The sequence below is a fragment of the Lithobates pipiens genome, unplaced genomic scaffold (assembly GCF_037356315.1).
Source record: "Lithobates pipiens isolate NorthernLeopardFrog02 unplaced genomic scaffold, aLitPip1_a1.2 Scaffold_10, whole genome shotgun sequence".
In the NCBI taxonomy this organism is placed as follows: Eukaryota; Metazoa; Chordata; class Amphibia; order Anura; family Ranidae; genus Lithobates; species Lithobates pipiens.
Window position 1 is genome coordinate 120,681,221 of NW_027507686.1, and position 21,220 is coordinate 120,702,440.

A 21,220-nucleotide genomic window follows, 5' to 3' on the forward strand; every position below is an offset into this window, starting at 1 on the left:
CTGATGTCAGTGTAGTGTTGGTGCAACTCACGGTTAGATGTGATCTTTCCTCTCTCTGGAACAAAGACTTCCACGAGGAGAGATGACATAACTTCCCCTGCAGTGTTTACACTTACACATGCGGGGGAAGGAACAAATTCGCCAGGAGCGATGACCAGGTCCAGGCCAGATAACATTGGACTTGGGATTGATCGGTTCTGGATGGAATCCGATCGTTGTGGCTGCTGAGGGGTGACTGGCCGGAGTCACGTAACATCACTCCCGTGCATGCGCGCGGGAGCTGCCAGCCACAATCTGCCCTTTCTAAGGTGCACATGCTCCACAGGCACCGGAGCACAGCTTTATTGTAAATATCACAGAGTGTACAATCACTTTAATACTTTAGCACTGTGCAAATATTGTGCGACATAAAAAGTTTTGACTGCCATTTTATTCTCCAAAGCCTCTGATTAAAAAAATTATATCGTGTTTAGGGATTCTAAGTTATTTTCTAGCAAAAAAAAATGCTGATTTTTACATGTATGTGAGAAATGTCAGAATTGGCCGAGTTTTGAAGTGGTAAAATTGAAAATATCGGATTCCTATATTTTGTCAGAAAAGTAGAAAAACAAAAAAACAAAACATAAAAGATGCTATAAATATACTTTGTGCCCACCTGTTACAAAGCTGAAAAGTGACTGTATATGCGCTCGGTCTTTAAAATAAGATCGACTGAGTCCATTCCATATGATGTCAGCAACTCTGCGGATTAGGTCTCGACCAGATGCACCATCTTCCTGAGGATAGCAAGACAAATCCACAGCACCCCTTGTTTGAGCTGTAAATCGGGCATGTAGCGCCTGACCCACAACTAATTCCATGGTTGGAAAATAAGACACTGCATGCTGGTCAAACCCCTGCTTTGCATGGTCATCTAGATTCTTTGTGTTATCCTTCCCTGGTCCAATCCGTGAACTTTCATCAAGACTAATGTCCTCTTCAATCACCATTACTTTGTCTTTTTTCATTTCCAGCGCATCTTTCCCTGCTTTGTCTACTTCCTTTTTTGAAGACTTTGCACCAATTTGTTTGGAAATTATATCCTTTTCTTTCCTTGCCTGAGTCCCAACACCTCTTTTCTTTGCCAAATCATTCTTTACTCCTCTATTTCCTTGTTCTGATTTACAACCACCTTGCTTCGCCTGGCTGGTTAGGTCTCCACGTTTTACTTTTGTTCCATCACCACTCATTTTAGACAGTAGTTCATGATCCCCTGGTATACTAGCTATGTTAGTTGGAATCACTCTATTAACTGCCAAAAAGTGCTCAACAAAGCCAAGAGTTAGAGAGAGCAAAGCCAGGTCAGGCTCAGGACGTGAGAGTTCCCATTTGAACAGGTTTTTAAGTGATTCCAGGGAGCAGAGCGGGAAAAATGACTTCTGAGTGGGCAGAAGTCCCATATCTATTAAGTTGTGCCTGCAAGGGAAAAAATAAAAAAGAAAGAAGGAGCATAGAGGTTATATAAAATGTAATGATTAAGCAAACTCATTTACAATTTGCAAATCTTTAAAACATGTCAAGCTCAAAAGAGCTTGCATGCAGGACAAAAAAAAAAAAAAAAAAAAAAAGGGTCAGACCCCTTCCTGATTTTCCACTGGAGGCAGGGTCTGCTACTGGCAGACCTTTAACCACTTGACCTCTGGAAGATTTACCCCTTCATGACTAGGCCATTTTTTGCACTACAGCACTGCGTTATTTTAACTGACATTTGTGTGGTCATGCAACGCTATAACCAAATAAAATTTGTGTTTTTCCCCTCATAGAGGGCTGTCTTTTGGTGCTATTTGATCACCCCTGTGGTTTTTATTTTTTTGCAATATAAACAAAAAAAGACCGTCAAAAAAAAATAAACATTGTTGTACTTTTCTGCTATAAAAAAAACAAACATATTTACATATTACATATTTTTGGTTAAAAAAAATCACAATGAGCATATATTGATTGGTTTACATGAACATTATAGCGTCTACAAACAATATATATATATATATATATATATCCAAAATTGTTTGTAGACGCTATAATGTTCACGTAAAGCAATCAATATATGCTCATTGGGATTTTTTTAACCAAAAATATGTAATATGTAAATATGCTTGTTTTTTATAGCAGAAAAGTACAACAATGTACTTGGATACATTTATAGATTTTTATATACTATTGATGGCGGTGATCAGAAACTTATAGCGGGCCTGCGATATTGCGGTAGACATTCAGACACTAACACTTGCGGGAACCAATGACACCAATACAGTGATCGGTGCTAAAAATATCACTGTACTATGACACTGGCTGGGAAGCGGTTAAACCAAAAAGGTTAACTGTGTGCCTAGCCAGTGTTTTTGTATATTTTATGTGCTGCTTTAAAGAGGAAGTAAACCCCGATGAGTTTACTTCCTCTTTCATTCCCTGCAAAGGCAAAGCATAATTGACTATGCATCGCATAGTAGTCCATTATGTGTCACTTACCTGACACAGGAGCCAGCGAAGTCACCGCTGTCCCCTGTAGTCCGGCGCATCCATCTTCTCGGTGGGGTCTCACAGCTCCGCCGCTGTCATTCAGCGAAGCCGTCACTCCCGCACATGCGCACGGGAGCCAACACGCGCGGCATCTTCTTCGTTGATGGTGCCGCGCTCAGTGCGCATGCGCCGTAGACATCAGTGCCGGTCTTTCGGCAAATATCTCCTAAACCGTGTAGGTTTAGGAGACATTTCTTGGACCTACAGGTAATCTAGGCTTACCTGTAGGTCAAAGTGTGTTGTAAGGGTTTACAACCACTTTAACTAGGGGAAGAGATTGTTTGTTTTTTTCTGTCCAAATCCTTCCCTCTTGTCAGAACGGAGATCTGCCTTGTTTACATAAGCAGATCTGTGTTGTGTGCATTTTACACACATGAGTATTCACTGCAAAAGTAGGCCACTTAAAACCACCACCCCCTCCAGGCTGAAGTGCAGAATCACATATACAGTTGATATAAAAAGTCTACACACCCGTTAAAAAAAAAAGTCAGGTTTCTGTGATGATATCGCTTTGCGTAAAAGTTATAGCGGCTATAAACTATGGGAAAATGGTTTATGCCATTTTTATTATTATTTATTTTTTTTACTAGTAATGGCAGCGATTTTTATCAGGACTGCGAAGTTGTGGCAGACAGATCGGACACTTTTGACACATTTTTGGGACCACTGACAGTTATACAGCGATCAGTGCTATAAAAATGCACAGATTACTGCGTAAATGTCACTAGCAGGGAAGGGGTTAACACTAGGGGGCGATCAAGGGGTTAACTGTGTTCTTACTGTAGGGGGAGAACTGACTAGAGGAGAAGACAGATCGTTGTACCTAGCTAGTAGAAATGCACAATCTGTCTCTCCTCTCAGAACAGGGCTTATGCATTTACAAACACATGTCCCTGTTCTGGCTCCCGTGCCCGCCGGCCACACGCATCAGTTCCCCCACAGTGCAACAGGCCTGCTATCTCTGCTTAAAGGGTCGATGCACAGCTATGACAGCTCGCAGGAACGTGTCGTATAATAGCATATAACAGCGTATAGCATACGACGGCGGCTGGTCTGCAAGCAGTTAACCACTTGCCGACCGCCGCACGACGATATACGTCGACAGAATGGCACGGGCAGGCATATGGGCGTATATATACGTCCCTGCCTTCCCACGGGTGGGGGGCCCGATCGGGCCCCCCCGGTGCCTGCGGCGGTCGGTATTCGTTCGGGAGCGATCCGGGATGAGGGGGCGGCCATTCATTCATGGCCACCCCCTCGCGATCGCTCCCGACGAATGGAAATGCTCCGTGACATCACTTCCTCTCCTGTAATGTAAACACAGGAGAGGAAGTGATGTAATCTCTCCTCCGTGTCGGTATTTTTCGTTCCGACACCGAGGAGAGAGGATCGGTGAGTTGCACCAACACGACACTACACAGTAGAACATGCCAGGCACACTCACACCCCCCCGATCACCCCCCCAATTACCCCTGCCCCCCAGTCACAGTGACACCAATGTCATTTTTTTTTTTTGCATTGGTGTCATTTCTGACTGTAATAACTGTTAGGGCAGTTAGGGTTAGCCCCCTTTAGTTCTAATGTACCCCCCTAACCCCCCCAATAAAGGTTTAACCCCGTGATCACCTCCCGTCGCCAGTGTCACTAAGGCTGGGTTCACATTGCAGCGGTTTATGAGAACGAATGTGATTCGCACCGCACTGCAGTGCAAATCACATCCGATCTCTGTGCGATTCGAGTTCAGCCATACAGATAGTATGGCTGAATTTGCGTCGCACCCGCCGCAAATTCGCACGGGACCCTTTTTTTGGTCCGCAGCAGAATCGGATCGCATGGGTGTTCACACCATGCGATCCGAGTTTGCAGATCGCACTGCGATATGCGAACTGATCTGGGGGTGTCATTAACATTTCACTGACACTCCCAGCAGTTCGCATAGGGCAGTGTGAACTGCCGCCGGGAGGCATGCGATGCGGGAACCCGCCGCGGATTCGTGGCGTTCCCGCATCGCTCCAGTGTGAACCCAGCCTAATAAGCGATCATTTTTCTGATCGCTGTATTAGTGTCACAGGTGACGCTAGTTAGGCAGGTAGGTATTTAGGTTCGCCGCAGCTTTTTATAGCGCCAGGGACCCCCATATACTACCGCATAAAGCCCCCTGATTGCCCCCTAGTTAACCCTTTCACCAGTGATCACCATATAACTGTTACAGGTGACGCTGGTTGGTTAGTTATTTTTTTATAGTTTCAGGGCACCCACCATTTATTACCTAGTCTCACTAGTGTACTCCTAAATTTAAAATCCGTACTCAGGAGAAGCAGCAGAATTTATTTTGGGGTGTCATTTCACATATGCCCATGGCATGTGTGAGCAATATATCATTTAGTGACAACTTTGTGAAAATAAATATAAAAAAAAATTAAAGTTTGTAATTTTCCCGCAACTTGTGGCAAAATATAAAATATTCCATGGACTCAACATGCCTCTCAGCAAATAGCTTGGGGTGTCTACTTTCTAAAATGGGGTCATTTGTGGGGGTTTTGTGCCATCTTGGCATTTTATGGCCTTCAAAACTGTAATAGGTAGTAAGAAGTGAAATCAAAAATTTACGCCCTTAGAAAGCCTGAAGGCGGTGCTTGGTTTTCGGGGCCCCGTACGCGGCTAGGTCCCACATATGTGGTATCCCCGTACTCAGGAGAAGCAGCAGAATTTATTTTGGGGTGTCATTTCACATATGCCCATAGCATGTGTGAGCAATATATCCTTTAGTGACAACTTTGTGTAAAAAAACAATATTTTTTTTTTGTCATTATTCAATCGCTTGAGGCAAAAAAAAAAAATATTCAATGGGCTCAACATGCCACTTATCAATTTCCTTAGGGGGTCTACTTTCCAAAATGGGGTCATTTGGGGGGGGGTTTTGTACTGCCCTGCCATTTTAGCACCTCAAGAAATGAGATAGGCAGTCGTAAACTAAAAGCTGCGTAAATTCCAGAAAACGTACCTTAGTTTGTAGATGTGACAACTTTTGCGCAAACCAATAAATATACAGTTATTGACTTTTTTTTTACCAAAGACATGTGGCTGAATACATTTTGGCCTAAATGTATGACTAAAATTGAGTTTATTGGATTTTTCTAATAACAAAAAGTAGAAAATATTTTTTTTCAAAATTTGCGGTCTTTTTACGTTTATATCGCAAAAAATAAAAATCGCAGAGGCAATCAAATACCATCAAAAGAAAGCTCTATTTGTGGGAAGAAAAGGACGCAAAAATTTTGTTTGGGTACAACATTGCATGACCGCGCAATTTCCAGTTAAAGCAGCGCAGTGCCAAATTGTAAAAAGACCTCTGGTCATTGACCGGCAAAATGGTCCGGTCTGAAAGTGGTTAATGCGACCTATAAACTGTACAACTCAATTGAGAAACAAAATAAAAAAAATAAAAATAAAATAATGTGGTTGCATAAGTGTGCAAACCCTCTTATAACTGGGAAAGTAGCCGTTTTCAGAATTAGGCAACATTCAAACTCATGTTAAAGTCAGTACACACCTGCCATCATTTAACCACTTAAGGACCAGGCCTCTTTTTCAGACTTGGTGTTTACATGTTTAAAACATTTTTTTTTGATAGAAAATTACTTAGAACCCCCAAACATTTTATATTGTTTTTTTTCTAACACCCTAGAGAATAAAATGGCGGTCATTGAAATACTTTTTTTCACACCGTATTTGCGCAGCGGTCTTACAAGCGCACTTTTTTGGAAAAAATTCACTTTTTTGAATAAAAAAATAAGACAACAGTAAAATTAGCCCAATTTTTTTTTATATTGTGAAAGATAATGGTACGCCGAGTAAATGGATACCCAACACGTCACGCTTCAAAATTGCGCCCGCTCGTGGAATGGCGTCAAACTTTTAGCCTCAAAAATCTCCATAAGCGACATTAAAAAAATTCTACAGGTTGCATTTTTTGTGTTACAGAGGAGGTGTAGGGCTAGAATTATTGCTCTCGCTCTGACGATCGCAGCGATACCTCACATGTGTGGTTTGATCACCGTTTTCATATGCGGCGCTACTCACGTATGCGCTCGCTTCTGTGCGCAAGCTCGTTGTGACGGGGTGTTTTTAAAAAACTTTTTTTTTCTTATTTATTTTAATTGATTTTATTTATTTTTACAATGTTTTAAAAAAAAAAAAAAAATGGATCACTTTTATTCCTATTACAAGGAATGTAAAAAAAAAAGAAAAAATATGACATTTAAAAAAAATATACCTTTAAGAGGTATGGGTGGAAGTGACGTTTTGACGTCGCTTCCGCCCTCCTATGGTATAGAGACGAGTGGGGCCATCTTAGCCTCACTTGTCTCTATGCCTAGCTAGGAAGAGGACCCGATCGCCTCCGCCACTACCGACGGCTCCGGTAAGCGGCGGAAGGTGCGGTAGGGGGGGTGGCACCTCTCCCGCCGCCGATAGCAGTGATCTTGCGGCAAATCCGCCGCGGAGACCACCGTTATCGTACAGCCGACCGCCGCCTGAAGGGATGGATATCTCGGTTGTGGCAGCAGCTGCTGCTGTTACCGAGATATCCCTCTTCAAAAATAGGACGTACATCGTCGTGCGGCGGTCGGCAAGTGGTTAAAGTGCCTCTGATTAACCCCAAATAAAGTTTAGCTGTTCTAGTAGGGCTTTTCTGACATTTTCTTAGACGCACTATACAGTGAAAACCCATGGTCTGCAGAGAGCTTCCAAAGCATCAGAGGGATCTCACTGTTAAAAGGCATCAGTCAGGAAAAGGGTACAAAAGAATTTCCAAGGCATTAGATATACCAAGGAACACAGTGAAGACAGTCATCAAGTGGAGAAAATATGGCACAACAGTGACATTACCAAGAACTGGACGCCCCTCCAAAATTGATGAAAAAGATAAGAAAACTGATTACTATCACGATGCAACACTGTACCCAAATTACATTTTTATCAATTTTTTTTTTCCAGACAGATAGAGCTTTCTTTTAGTGGTATTTAATCACTGGGATATTTTTATTTTTTTTTTTTGCTATATAAAAAAAAATAAAAAAACCCACACCCTTTTATTTCTGTTGAAAATGTATTGATTTATTTGAAATATTTTATTTCTACATGTGTGGTGATGTTGCTGCACTGTTAGGCACTTATGGGACACTGATGGGGCACTTGGTAAGGCAGCATGATTAATCGTTAAAAAAAAATTGCGATCTCGATTCAACTTTCCTCCCAATTCTAAATCGCCCATTTCAGCGATTCTATATAAAAAAACAGTGCAGAGCCGAGCTGTCAAAGGAAAAGAAAAACCTACGTTAGACTTACCGGTAAAGTATTTCTACGAACCTTTCAGGATGGCAAGCCTGAGAGATGAGGGCTCCTCCCTACAGGAAACACAATCACTTGACAGCTTGTTATAAGTCCCCACCTATCCCCTTGATCCTCAGTATGTAATAAAGTAATCCTGAACTGGTTCACGAGGAGCATTGCTCTACAAAGGTACTAACCACCTAGCGTTTAGCTCATCTTTCCCTCCACATAGGGCAGGAAGTAGGCCTGCCATCCTGGAAGGTTCGTAGAAATACCGTTACTGGTAAGTCTAACGTAGATTTTCTCCTAAATCACAAGCCTACCTTCAGGGTGGGACCACAGCTTGTAGGAACTTCCAGCCAAAAGCCAAGTCTTTCTGTGACAACACTTCCGCACGGTAGTGCTTTAGGAATGTATCCTGACGGGACCAGGTGGCCACACTGCGGATTTGTTCCCGGAAGGCCCCTGCTTTCTTGGCCCAGGATGTAGCTAGTGACCTGGTTGAATGATCTTGAACTTTTGCTGGTGCTGGAACTCCAGAACTCTCATATGGTACAGAGATAGCTTCTCTGATCCATCTGGAAACTGAGGCTTTAGAAGCCTGAAGCCCCTTCCTAGACCCAGTGTATAGAACTAGCAGGTGACTGGCACCTCCTAAAACTCTTTGTTCTTTCCGGATAGGTAAGGAGACACCATCTTACATCTAGGACAATGAAATTTGTTTTCTTTCTCATTTTTTGGATCATTACAGAAGGACGACAATGTTATGTCTTGCGTCCTATGAAATAAAGATGCTACCTTTGGTAGATCTAATGGATCTGCCCTAAGGGTGACCCTATCTGGCTGTACCAATAGGAAGGGTTCTTTCATGGGCAGCCCTTGAAGGTCCCCGACCCTCCTGGCCGTAGTAACTGCTAACAAAAATGATAACTTTAAGGTTAGAAACTTAAAGGGAACCTCTTCTGTAGGTTCAAAAGGGTGTTTAGATAACGAGGGTATTAGAAGCTTTAGGTCCCATGGAGGGAAACTACATTTGGCGACAGGGGAAATCCTTTTTTTGGCCAACAGAAAACGTTTGATGAGGTTTTCTTTTGCCAACCTAATATCAAGGTAGACCGAGAGGGCCTCTATCTGAACCCTAAGGGTGCTGATGAGGTTTTCTTTTGTCAACCTAATATCGAGGTAGACTAGAGGGCTGCTATCTGAACCCTAAGGGTGCTGACTGCTAGGCCTTGGTCTACTCCGTCCTGGAGAAACTCCAGGATAACTGGAACAGTGGTGGAGGCCATCTACCTCTCTTTACCCCAGGAATAGGTGGTCTTCCATACTTTAGAATAAATCTTTTTAGTCACTGGTTTTCTACTCAGGAAGGAGGGTATTTATTACTCTCTCTGAGCAGCCCTTGCTTCTTAGAATCTGGTGCTCACTAAGCAGGGCGTCAGCTGGAAAATTTCCAGCCTAGAGTGTTAGTACTGGACCTTGCCTGAGAAGGTCCGGTCTGTTCAGGAGCTTCAATATTTCTGCCACTGCCATCAAACTTAGATTTGCGAACCAAGCTCTCCTTGGCCACCAGGGTGCTATCAGGAGGAGCTGGCCAGGGCACTGGCTGAGCTTCTGAAGAAATCATGGAATCAGTGCTAGGGGTGGTAAGGCGTATGCCAGTTTGTAATGCCAGGTCTGAGTCAGTGCATCTAGTACTTCTCTTTGGTGAACGGGAAGGCAAAGAGATTTCTCTATTTTTCCAATCGGCAAAACAGGTCCATTTCTGGATTCCCAAAGTGCTGCACCAGGTATTGAAACATCTCAGGGGTTCAGTTCCCATTCGCCTTGTCTTATCGGGTGATGGCTTAGGAAGTCTGCCTCGGTGTTGCTTGTCCCTTTTACGTGGACAGGCGAAATGGAGAGAACCCTTCCTCCGGCCCACTCCAGGATCTGCTTGGACAGTTCTAGCAAGAGTCTGGACCTGGTGCCTCCCTGGTGACTCAAGTAGGCTACTACAGTGGAGTTGTTGGAGCTCACTTGAACCTCCTTGTTCCTGATGCTCTTTTGAAAAGATTTTAGGGCTTCCCCCACTGCTTTGAGCCACCTGTACTTGGATGACATCCAACTTGGTGAGCTGTTCCCTTGGCCGGCCCCTCTCTTTTCCCAGGTGGGCCTCTCACCCCCAGGAACTGGCATCGGGGCCAACTTTTACCAGATTCCACTGAGCCCACGGTCTGCCCCAGTTTAGGTTTTTGGGGACTGTCCACCACTCCGGGGGAAGACAGGACCTAAGGAGTTAGTAATATCGCCTGATCCGAGGACACATTTTTGTCCCATGAAGAAACAAGGAAGAAGTGAAAGTCTCTTGAGTGGCGTTGTGCCCAGACTATGGCTAGTATACTTGCTGACATCAGACCTAGGTTTCTTAACACCCCCCCTTCTGGAGCGTGACAGGGTCTATATCAAATCCCCATGGAAGAAGCTAGTTTTTTCACTTTGTCTTCTGGCAAGAAGAGCTTCTGCTGCCTGGTGTCCACCCTGTATCCAAGAAAGGTCTTGACCTGTTCTGGTTCGAGGGAGGATTTTTCCATGTTGATTATCCAGCCCAGGTTTTTTTTAGAACTGACATAGCTTTGTTGGTATCTGACCTGACCTAGGCGACTGATGGTCCGGTGATCAGTAGATCCTCCAGGTATGGAATCAGAGATATACCCTGGAGATGTAGGAAGGCTATTGCTTCGGCTAGGATTTTTGTAAAAATCCTTGGGCTGGCTGTTAGCCCAAATGGAAGGCCCACAAACTGCCAGTGAAAAAAAATCTCTCCTCCAACCGCTCAGGAATGCCTGATGATCCACATGAATTTGATCATGCAGGTAGGCATCCCTGAGGTCCAGAGTCGTCATGAAGGCCTCCTTCATAAGTTTTTTTCGCACAGATACTCTCCATAGTAAACTTTTTGTATTCCAGAAAACTGTTCAGGTTTACTATCAGCCCATACTTTCTTGATGGCTTGCAAACAACAAATACGTGGGAGTAGAATCCCTGGTATTGTTGTTCCTTTGGTACTGGCACCACCACTAGCTGTTTCACCAATTACTGGATCCAATTCCTGGATCCTCCAGGAGGGCAGCTCTTTTCAGGACATCCCTGGGGGGGGGGGGGGGGGTGAGTTAGGGTAATCATATAGGGGGGTTTTGCTGAGAACTCCAGATGATACCCCTCTCGCAGGGTCTGGCAGATGTAACTGCTGTCCGAGATATTTTTCCCACTGGGGGACAAAGTGGGACACAGCAGTCCCCCTACCCTGATCTTGCTGCAATTTGGTTTCTTTGGTGCCAACCTTGGGAGAGGAAAACAGCACACTGTTCCTTTGTTTCCGTATCATAGCTCCACTTCTTATTGGGCTCCTTTTTGGCTCTATGCTGCGGTTGTCCGGGGGGCCTCAAAAAATTATTTAAAATTTTTCTCTCTTGGCCTTTATTGGGAATTTTTTACCCTTTTCTGAAGATCTAGACAGAACATCAGCTACAACCTAGCCAAACAGCAAAGAACTCTGAAAGGGAGGGCCACACAGTCTACCTTTTGACGTGACATCTCCATCCCAAGTATTAATCCAAACAGCTCTCCTAAGAGAGTTGATTAATGCAGCCATCTTAGCCAAGGCTCTTGCAGATTTGACTGACGCGTCTGCAAGGTAAGCTATAGCTTTAATTATCACTGACAGGGAGTCAATGACATCACCGTTTCAGGTTCCTGAGCTAGGTGTTTTACCAATTTCTCCACCCAGAAATCTGCATTCCTGGCTATGCAGGCTGCAGCTAAGGCTGCTGATGTATTAACTTCCCATGCTTTTCTGAGAAGGGATTCTGCTCCACGGTCCATCAGATCCTTGATACTGCATGTGTCCTCAAAGGAAAGGACACAGATAGCTTGGTGACTTGAGACAGGGCGGCATCCAATCTTGGGCCTCAAACTTCCCGGCAATGAAGAGAGCGGCTGGCGGTGGTGGTTTAAACAGCCCCAGCGATGGTGCACACTCCCTGCAGCCAGAGCGCTGGTGAAAACTTGGGGGGCGAACCGTGAGAAAGGACAAGCCTGCAAATTAGTTCATCCCTCCCTGGCTTCCCTAAAACCTCAACAAGGGACCCTCCCCAGTCATTCGGTCTTTAAACTAAAACATGATTGTGTTTCTCCCGAACACAGCAGCAATACTGAGGATCAAGGGGAAGGGTGGGAACTTATAACAAGCTGTCAAGTGATTGTGTTTCCTGTAGGGAGGAGCCCTCATCTCTCAGGTGTTCCACCCTGGAAGGTGATAAAAAAAAAAGCCGAACAAATGTTTATCAACATTTCTCAGCACTGAGACATAGAGAAGAGAAGAGATGCAAAGTATCTTTTAGATCAAAAGGGGAAAAATTCAGTCTGTAAATGAGATCAGTTTAACCACTTAAAGCGGAGGTCCACCCTAAAGTGGACCTTCCACTCATTGGAATCCTCCCCCCCTCCGGCGCCACAATTGGCACCTTTCAGGGGGGAGGGGGGTTGCAGGTACCTGTACAGTACAGGTATCTGCACCCACTTCCTGGATAGCTCTCTGCGGAAAGGGGCATAGATTACGCCCCTTTCCGAAAGTCCCCCGCTGCCTGCTGGGAAACACACAGATCCCAGAGGCAGCGGGTCCATCCTCATTGCGCAGCGCGACTCGCACATGCGCAGTAGGGAACCGGGAAATTAAGCCGAAAGGCTCCAGAGAGACGATGGAGAGATCGGCTTCGGGTGCCGACATCGCGGGTGCGCTGGACAGGTAAGTGTCACTATTTTAAAAGTCAGCAGCTGCAGTATTTGTAGCTGCTGGCTTTAAAAAAAAAAAAAAAAAAAAAAAAAAACGCGCACTCCAGGCGGACTCCCGCTTTAAAGAAGTTGTAAAGGCAGAAGGTTTTTTTTTTTAATCTTAATGCATTCTATGCATTAATCGTGAGAGAATTGTGATCTTTATTCCAAACAAAAAAAAAATAAATAGGCTGCCCCTTCAAGGCGTAGGCCTGTACCACAATCTGTCTGATCCATCTGGAAATGATGGACGATGACACCGCCATACCTTTTTTTCGGACCAGCTACCGAAACGAACAGAGAGTTTGACTTCCGAAAGGGAGCCATGGCAGACAAATATACCCTTAGAGCCCAGACCATGTCCAGGGAATGAAGGGCCACCTCCTTAGGATGTGTCGGTTTAAGACACAGAGATGGGAACACAATGTCTTCATTGATGTGAAACGCTGAAACCACCTTTGGCAGAGAAAAAGGTTATGGACGCAACACCACCTTATCCTTATGGATAAGCAGGGGTGACTTGCAAGACAAGGCCGCCAGTTCTGAAACCATCCTGGCCGATGTAATGGCCACTAGGAAGAGTAAACAAGGGAATTTCCCTGATGTTCTCAAATGGTGGTTTCTGAAGCGCCGATAGCACCAGGTTTAGATCCCACAGGGGCAAAGGTGGACGCACCGGAGGGACTACATGCCGGACCCCTTGTATAAAAGTGCTTACTAGAGAGTGAGACGCCAGCGGTTGTTGTAAAAAAACAGCCAAAGCTGATGTGTCCCTTCATGGTGCTTAAAGCCAATTTCTGGTCTACTCCTCGCTGTAGGAACAGCAGTATCCTGGAAACGGAATAGGTGCGCGGACACAACCCCTTCTCACACATGGAGATGTAGGCCTTCCAGGTACGAGTGTATATCTTTCCCGAGAAGAAGATATTCGTGCATTCAACATAGTTGAAATCACGGAGTCCGACAGGCCCTGGTTCCTTAGCACCCGGCTCTCAATAGCCATGCCGTTAAAACCAGCGATGGTAAAAGCAGGATGGAGAAATCGAACCTTGAGACAGAAGGTCTTCTCACAACGGTAGTCACCAGGGAGCGTCCACAACCAGGCGTACTAGGTCGGCGTACCAGTCACGCCGAGGCCAATTTGGGGCAATCAGCATCACTGGAATCCCCTTGGCCTCCACTCTGCGGAGCAGACGTAGTAACAGTTTTAATGGAGGAAAGGCGTAGATCAGTCGGTACTGACCCCATGGAGCCACCAGCGCGTCTGCCCAAAGATTTCTTGTCCTGGATACGAATCTCTGCCCCTTCCGATTGAGATGGAAGGCCAGAAGATCCATGTCTGGTGTGCCCCACCACAGGCACAGCAGCCTGAACACCTCCAGATGCAATGCCCATTTTCCTGGGTCCAGCATCTGACGACTTAGATAGTCTGCCTGCCACCACCGTCTGACTGGATCCTGATCGGACGCCCTCTTAGTCTCGACGACCATGTGGAGAGGCATAGCCTGATCGCTCAAAGTTCGAGTACACTGATCAGCAACTTTGATTCCTCCCCCCCCCCAACCAGAGGCTCTGGGTCGACTGTACTCCCAGTACCCCTCCCCAGCCGGTCAGACTGGCATCCGTTGTGATCACTGTCCAATGAAGACGTAGGAACGACTTCCCGGACCGAAGCGCTGGGGATCTCAGCCACCAGAGCAGGGAGTCCCTGACTGACTGGCTCACCTCAAAAGGAGGCCCAGGACTCTCATGCAGAAGTGCAGCAACGACCACCTGCAGTTCATCAATAGCTTTAGCGCAGCTCTGAGAGTCTGCAGTTTGTCTGAAGGGAGAAAAACTCTCGCTTCCACAGAGTCCAGCAGTAAGCCTAGGTACTCCAAGCGCTGAGTTGGTATAAGCACCAACTTTGAGGTTCAACAGCCACCCAAATTCCTGCAGGGTTTGCATGGTGATCGACACATCCCCCTTTAATTCTGAGGCGGAAGCTGCTCTCAGGAGAAGATCGTCTAGGTAACCTACGATTGCGATCCCTCGTTGTCGCAACAACGCCAAAATTGGAGCCAATAGCTTGGTAATGACTCTGGGTGCTGATGCCAAACCAAAAGGGAGATCCACAAACTGGTAGTGGGCTTCCCCTACTGCAAATCGCAGAAACCTCTGAGATGCATGAGGCATATGGGTATGTGCAGGTACGCATCCTGGATGTCCAAAGACGCCAGGGAGTCCCATTGATGGAGTGCAGCATCCACTGAGTGAACTGATTCCATTCTGAACCTCTGTACTTTTACCAAGCAATCGAGGGCTTTCAGGTCCAAGATTGGATGTACCCCTTCCTTTTTGGGGGACTACAAACAGATTGGAGTAGAACCCCTGAAACCTTTCCGATTCCAGAACAGGCACCATCAGCCCACGGCTTAGCAGGTCCCTTACTGGGCCTTCAATAGGGCCTCCCAGCAAGCCAGGAGTGAGGGTATGCTGGAAGGGAAGAATCCGTTTGGTGGGCTAGATAAACTATCTTGTAGCCAGAAGAAATCAGTTTGCAGACCCATAGGTCGGACAGCCGAGAGGTCCACCGGGCTGCAAACTCCCAAAGGCGATCCCCCAACGAGAGAAGGGTGGGGGCAAAACTTCATGCGGTAGTACTTTTGCTCGCAGGCTTGCGGGTCCAGGGGCGCTTTTTTTCCCTTAGAGGTCATCCTGTCGGACTGAAAGCGTTTAGCCGAAGTCCCAGACGGACAAAAAAAGCCTATTTTGAGAGCGGAAAATGAGGGCCCTTGCCTGCGGCGTGGCTCCTTAATCTTCCTGGCCTGTGGGAGCAAGGTACTCTTCCCACCTGTGACATTGTGAATAATGTCATCCAACGAGGCTCCAAAAAGCCATTCACCAAGGAAAGGTAGATCCGTCAAGGCTTTTTTTATTTATTTATTTATTTTTTAATTGCCTGGTCCGCAGACCAGCATTTTAGCCAAAATTAGGCACAGCAGCACCACTGCTGACACTGAAGCCCTGGAGAGCAAAGGAAGTGTATCCAGGGCCGTGTCACAAACGTACTTAAGGCTGTGCACTAACTGGTCTGCTAGTTCCATGCAGACAGGAGTAGCCTGCTGCTTCTCCAATTCCCGGTGCAAAAATTTTGCCCATTCAGTAAGTGCTGTGGCCGGTACTGGTCGTATTGCTGACCCCACAACCGTAAACAAGGAACAGGCCACTGCCTCTGCCTTTGTCGGTAGGGTCCTTAAATGCAAGCGTCCCCTCTACCGGGGTCGTGGTTACTTTGTTTAACCTGGATACTGAGGGGTTCACGACCGAAGGAGCCAATCATTTATTAAAGAAGGCTCTCCTCAAAAAGGTAGCGCCCCGCCATTCTTTTAGGGACAGAGAAGGTCCGTTGCAGGCTTCCCCATTCCTTGTATATGAACTTATTGAAATAAGTCAGATACAGAAACACCTTAGATGTACGGCTGGCTTACGGGACCCAAAAGGGACGGCTACTTCAGCAGAGGAATCTGCTGTATCCTGAATTTTCAGGGTATCATGCACAGCTGTGATAAGTGCTCCAACGAATCCTCACTGTCCATTCGGTCCTGGTCAGTGTCATCTGAAACAGAGCAGGGGCCGCCAGTTCAGCGGGCTCCGAGGCTGCGTCAGAGCTCTCCCCAGAGGATGGGGGCAGGGACCTCTTTTTACCACCTTTGCGCCCACACACCGCCTCCACACTGGCAGCGAACATTTCAAGGACCATCGACAAAGCGTCCAAAGGCACTGCACTGTTTGCAGACGAGCCGGTTCCAATTGCAGGGAGTTCTGGGAAAGAAACACCAGTTTCTGAAGCTGACCCACCCTGTTTGCCCTCCTAGCTGCTCCAGACTGAGGGGCCCCCACCAGGACTCGCCACCCGATCAAGTTCTGCGCCTTTCAGTTACAGGTGTCTGTGTCCAGTATCAGCTCCCAGGTGTCCTGAGCAAATAAACACGCCATTCTGAGCAGCAGGGATCAGCACTGAGGATAAATGCGCTGGGCTACAACAAAATGTCCACCGTCCACCCTGTATTAGTGACATAATCACAAAGAAAATGGCCGCTGAGCTATAGAAAAAATGGCCCCTGACCATGCTTTCCACTGAGGCACACAAAAAATGGCTGACAAACAACTGTACACAGTGACTGAACAGAGATAATGGCGGCAGAACAGCACTATGGCGATCAGTACATGCAGACCTCCAGACACTCAGCGGGGAGACCAGGGACACCCAGCGCAGCCCCCCATCTAAGGTCAGAGCCCCCTGGCTCAGGTACACACACCGCTCAGCAGCCCGTCATGCAGCAATGGGGGGGGGGGGGAGTAAATAGGGACAGGGAGAGAAGAGAAGGAGGAGAGGGCCCCCCTAATCAACCTCCCAGGGGATGCCCAGCTGCTCAATCCCACCGAGGCAGGAAAAGCTGTACTTCCCATCCGGAGGAGCTGGGGACATCCCATCACAGACCCACTCCCGAGTAGTACGGGGTGGCTGCTGGACACGGCACACTGGGACAAAGACAATCGGTAGTCCGGTCATATGTTTGCCCCGGAGAGTTGCGCTCACCGGCCGACCCTGCGCATAGCTAGGGTCTGCACACGCTCGATGGCCAGGTTGGGGAGACTACAATGATCTAGATTATCCAGCCTGTCACCCAGGCGGCTGTTGATAGCAGATCACAGGATCTTAAAATCTTGCGCAAAAGGCAAACATTCAGCAAAAAATCCCGCAGGGAGCCTAGGTCCTTCTTCACTAGGCAGAAAAAAAAAACTGAGCTGCAGGAAGCAGGCTAAGGGGTTATTACCAGAGGGACCGCCCCCTGGGCGCAACTGCAATTACATTGTTCTACTTAGTCCTCTCCTGAAGGTGGCATAATAATCCCACAGTCAAGATTACTGGAGCTCCATCAATGAACGAGCCCATCCAAGGGGGAAACCGGAGCGCCTGGGGGAGGTGGTAACTGGCTCTGGGCCACTGCTAAGCCCACTCACAGCCTTTGGTTCCTGCTGCAGGGAGGCTACTGAACAGCTCAATAGACCTGCACACAGCAGGAGAGAGCCGGCCATGGGACACTTCCTGCCAGTGGCGCCGCTCATCCTACTACACTACAGATCCGTAATATTTATAGATATATATTTTATTACACACACACACACAGTATATTTGAATTTTAACTAGTCAGACACAAAGCTATATGAAGGGTGGAGTAGTACTAAAAGCTGAGGCTTTTTTCATGGATATGATCATTTTAAATATAATGCATAATACTGGTATAAGTTTAAGTTTTACTATGTAAAAAAAAAAAAAAAGGTCATGCGCTTAAGCATATACATATGTGAAATCTCATCTAAACATAAAACTGTGCAGCATTATGAGTAAGACAACCCAAAACAATTCCCTTTTTCAACTAGTATGTGGAACGCGCGCGCGCACACACACACACACCATATAAAGTACACAATTTCCCAATAACCCTCCAGAAGCGATTAGTGGAGAGAAAAAAAAAAGGGGGGGGGGGAATGAAAATCCAGTGTTTAGTAACGCTGATATGTCAGCCACTTCTCAGATCTCTTATAACTTGGGAGTGTGTGGGGGGGGGGGGGGGGGGTGAGTGCATATGCTTGTTGTATATGGCAACCTGGAGAGGGAATTTTTTATTATTTTTTTTTATTACATCAGCGTTACTAATGTTTTTTTTTTTTTCCACTGATAATTTTTGGAGCATTATTGGTAAATTGTTTACTGCAGGGGTGTCCACTTCATGAAATCTGACTTCTTTGAAAAAAGTTTGAACATGCATAAGGGCCAACCATTTTGCTTGACATTCTTTGAACCATTAAAATTTGGTCGTTCGAGCACTAATACAACCCCCAACAAGAATTCTCTTGACTTTGTGGCTGTGTGTGAGTAAAGAGATGAGCTCGGGCGTGTTATTTGGATATACCTTATTTATTGACAAATAGCATGCACCTTCACTTTAAGAGGGAAGTTTCAGGAAAATTATTATTATTATTTTTTAAATAAAGAACTGTGAAGCAAAATAAGGGTCAGTGCCCATCTGCAGACCCCCAATTGCTAGGGATGCAGCACCCACCATTGCCAGGATTTCACTCACCATTGCCATCAGTGCAGCCTTGGAGGGGACATGGAGGCGGCAGGGCGAATGCCAAATATATCCTACAGGAGAATCTCCTGTTTACACTGCGGCCTCTTTAACCACTTGAGATCCGCGCTTTAGTCAATTGACGGCTACAGCGCGGATCTCCTTTTCCGGGACTACGTCTATTGACGTCGTCCCGTGTACGAGCGGCGCGCTCTGTGATCGGCGAGTCCATGAGACTCGCCTGATCACCGATCCGTGCAAGGGGTCGATCCCGACCCCTTATCACGTGATCAGCTGTCAGCCAAGCAGTGCCCACAATCTGCCTCAAAGGTGCTGCACCCCAGTGCCACCCAGCAGTGCCGCCCATCAGTGCCCAGCAGTGCCACTTATCAGAGCCACCTATCAGAGCCACCTATCAGTGCCACCTATCAGTGGTACCTATCAGTGGTACCTATCAGTGGTACCTATCAGTGCCCATCCGTGCCATCTTATCTGTGCCCATCTTTGCCCATCAGTGCCGCCTTATCTGTGCCCATTAGTGCCGCCTTAACTATCCCTATCAGTGCCCACCAGTGCAGCCTATCAGTGCAGCCCATCAGTGCCCACCAGTGCAGCCCATCAGTGCCCACCAATGCAGCCCATCAGTGCCCACCAATGCAGCCCATCAGTGCCCACCAATGCAGCCCATCAGTGCCCACCAATGCAGCCCATCAGTGCCCACCAATGCAGCCCATCAGTGCCCACCAATGCAGCCCATCAGTGCCCACCAATGCAGCCCATCAGTGCAGCCCATCAGTGCCCACCAATGCAGCCCATCAGTGCCCACCAATGCAGCCCATCAGTGCCGCCTAATCAGCGCACTTCAATGAAGGAGAAAAATGACCCGTTTGCAAAATTTTATAACAAACTATTAAAACATGTTTTTTTTTTTTGCATCTTTTTTTGTTTGTTTAGCAAAAAATAAAACTCCGAGCTGAAACTAAATACCACCAAAAGAAAGCTCTATTTGTGGGAAAAAAAAAAAGATAAAAATGTCATTTGGGTACAGTGTTGTAGCGCTGAAAGCTGAAAATTGGTCTGGGACTGAGGGGGGTTTAAGTGCCCAGTAAGCAAGTGGTTAAGAGAAAGTCCCGCCTCCTTTGATTGACACAACTGTCATTCAATGGCAGAGACGGGACTTCCTATTACAGAGACTGCCGTGTAAACAGAAAATACTCCTCCTGTGTGCACGGCACTCGTACCGCCTCCTATCTCCGAGGCAGACAGACTAAGCCTATATATCTTTTGTGGCCCCGGCGCTTGGAGATCTTTAGGGGCCACAAAAGAAATATATGTTTAGATAACCAGGCAGCCTGTTCAAAACTGGACCACGGGCCGCACTTTGGACATGCCTGGTTTCCTGTATATGGTGTGTGTGTTATTTAGTTACACATACTAAATTGAAAAAAAAAAAAAAATGGCATTTTGGGCAGTCTCAACCATAGCCAATTTCACATATGTATACACATAAAACATATGATATTTGTATGTTTATTATAATGCATGTTGCTATAGAGATAAATTGAGAGAGGCATGTGGGAGGGTTGAGAAATAGAGAAAGAAAGAGGTAGGAAGATAAAAAAGAAATAGCTTTGATATACAGTATATATAGATACGTGTATACTGGGTCTTTCCAGTTTTTCTTAAATTTCATGAAACTTCCCATTTTTATTCTTGTTATAATCAGAGCTTTGCGAGACAGAATATCTGCATCGCCTCAGGCAGGTGCAAGGTTTTTTTGACACCCTAGGCATCAACCCTGTCCTCAAGGCCCACTAACAGGTCAGGTTTGCAAGATAACTAAAATACATCACAGGTGATATAATTTGCTGCTCAGTGATTGCAGTATTCTAGTCTGCATCTCCCCAAGGTAATACTTAAAACCTGGCATGTTAGTGGGCTCTGAGGACAGTGTTGATGACCACTGCCCTAGACGAAATCTAATTTTGCCGCACACCCCCTTGGTTCCACCCCTGACCCCACCCCCTTTACCCTGCCCATGTAAATCCCACATTATTAATGACTGCTACTATTTTGCATGCAACACAGTCTCACCTGTGCCCATCACATACAGCCTCACCAAGCTGTGCCCATCAATGCTGCTTCACAGGAGGGGGGCTCGGTACATACTTGGCATTTGGTAGATCAGTATATTTATATATATATATATATATATATACACACACACTTTGCATGTCGTCATTTGTCATAATAAAAGCAACATATTTTACTCATCATACCAAGTGAAGAACAAAGTTCTTAGGCACAGCAAACTTGTATCCAACCAACGACGTGACCCTGTGCTTGCTGCCTGTTCCTCACTCGCATGCACCAATATAAAAAACTCTGGTTTATCT

At 46.2% G+C, this 21,220-nt stretch overlaps 1 protein-coding gene across 2 annotated transcripts in view; it reads right to left on the reverse strand.

Moving 5' to 3' along the window:
* Nucleotides 1-21,220, reverse strand: part of MEN1 (menin 1) — a 400,397-nt gene that overhangs the window by 345,920 nt on the left and 33,257 nt on the right. For both annotated transcript variants that reach the window (XM_077457794.1, XM_077457784.1), the window contains one exon: nt 656-1,455. In XM_077457794.1, coding sequence (XP_077313920.1) covers nt 656-1,439 — 784 coding nt within the window. In that variant the 5' untranslated portion in view covers nt 1,440-1,455. The remainder of the gene's footprint in view (nt 1-655; nt 1,456-21,220) is intronic.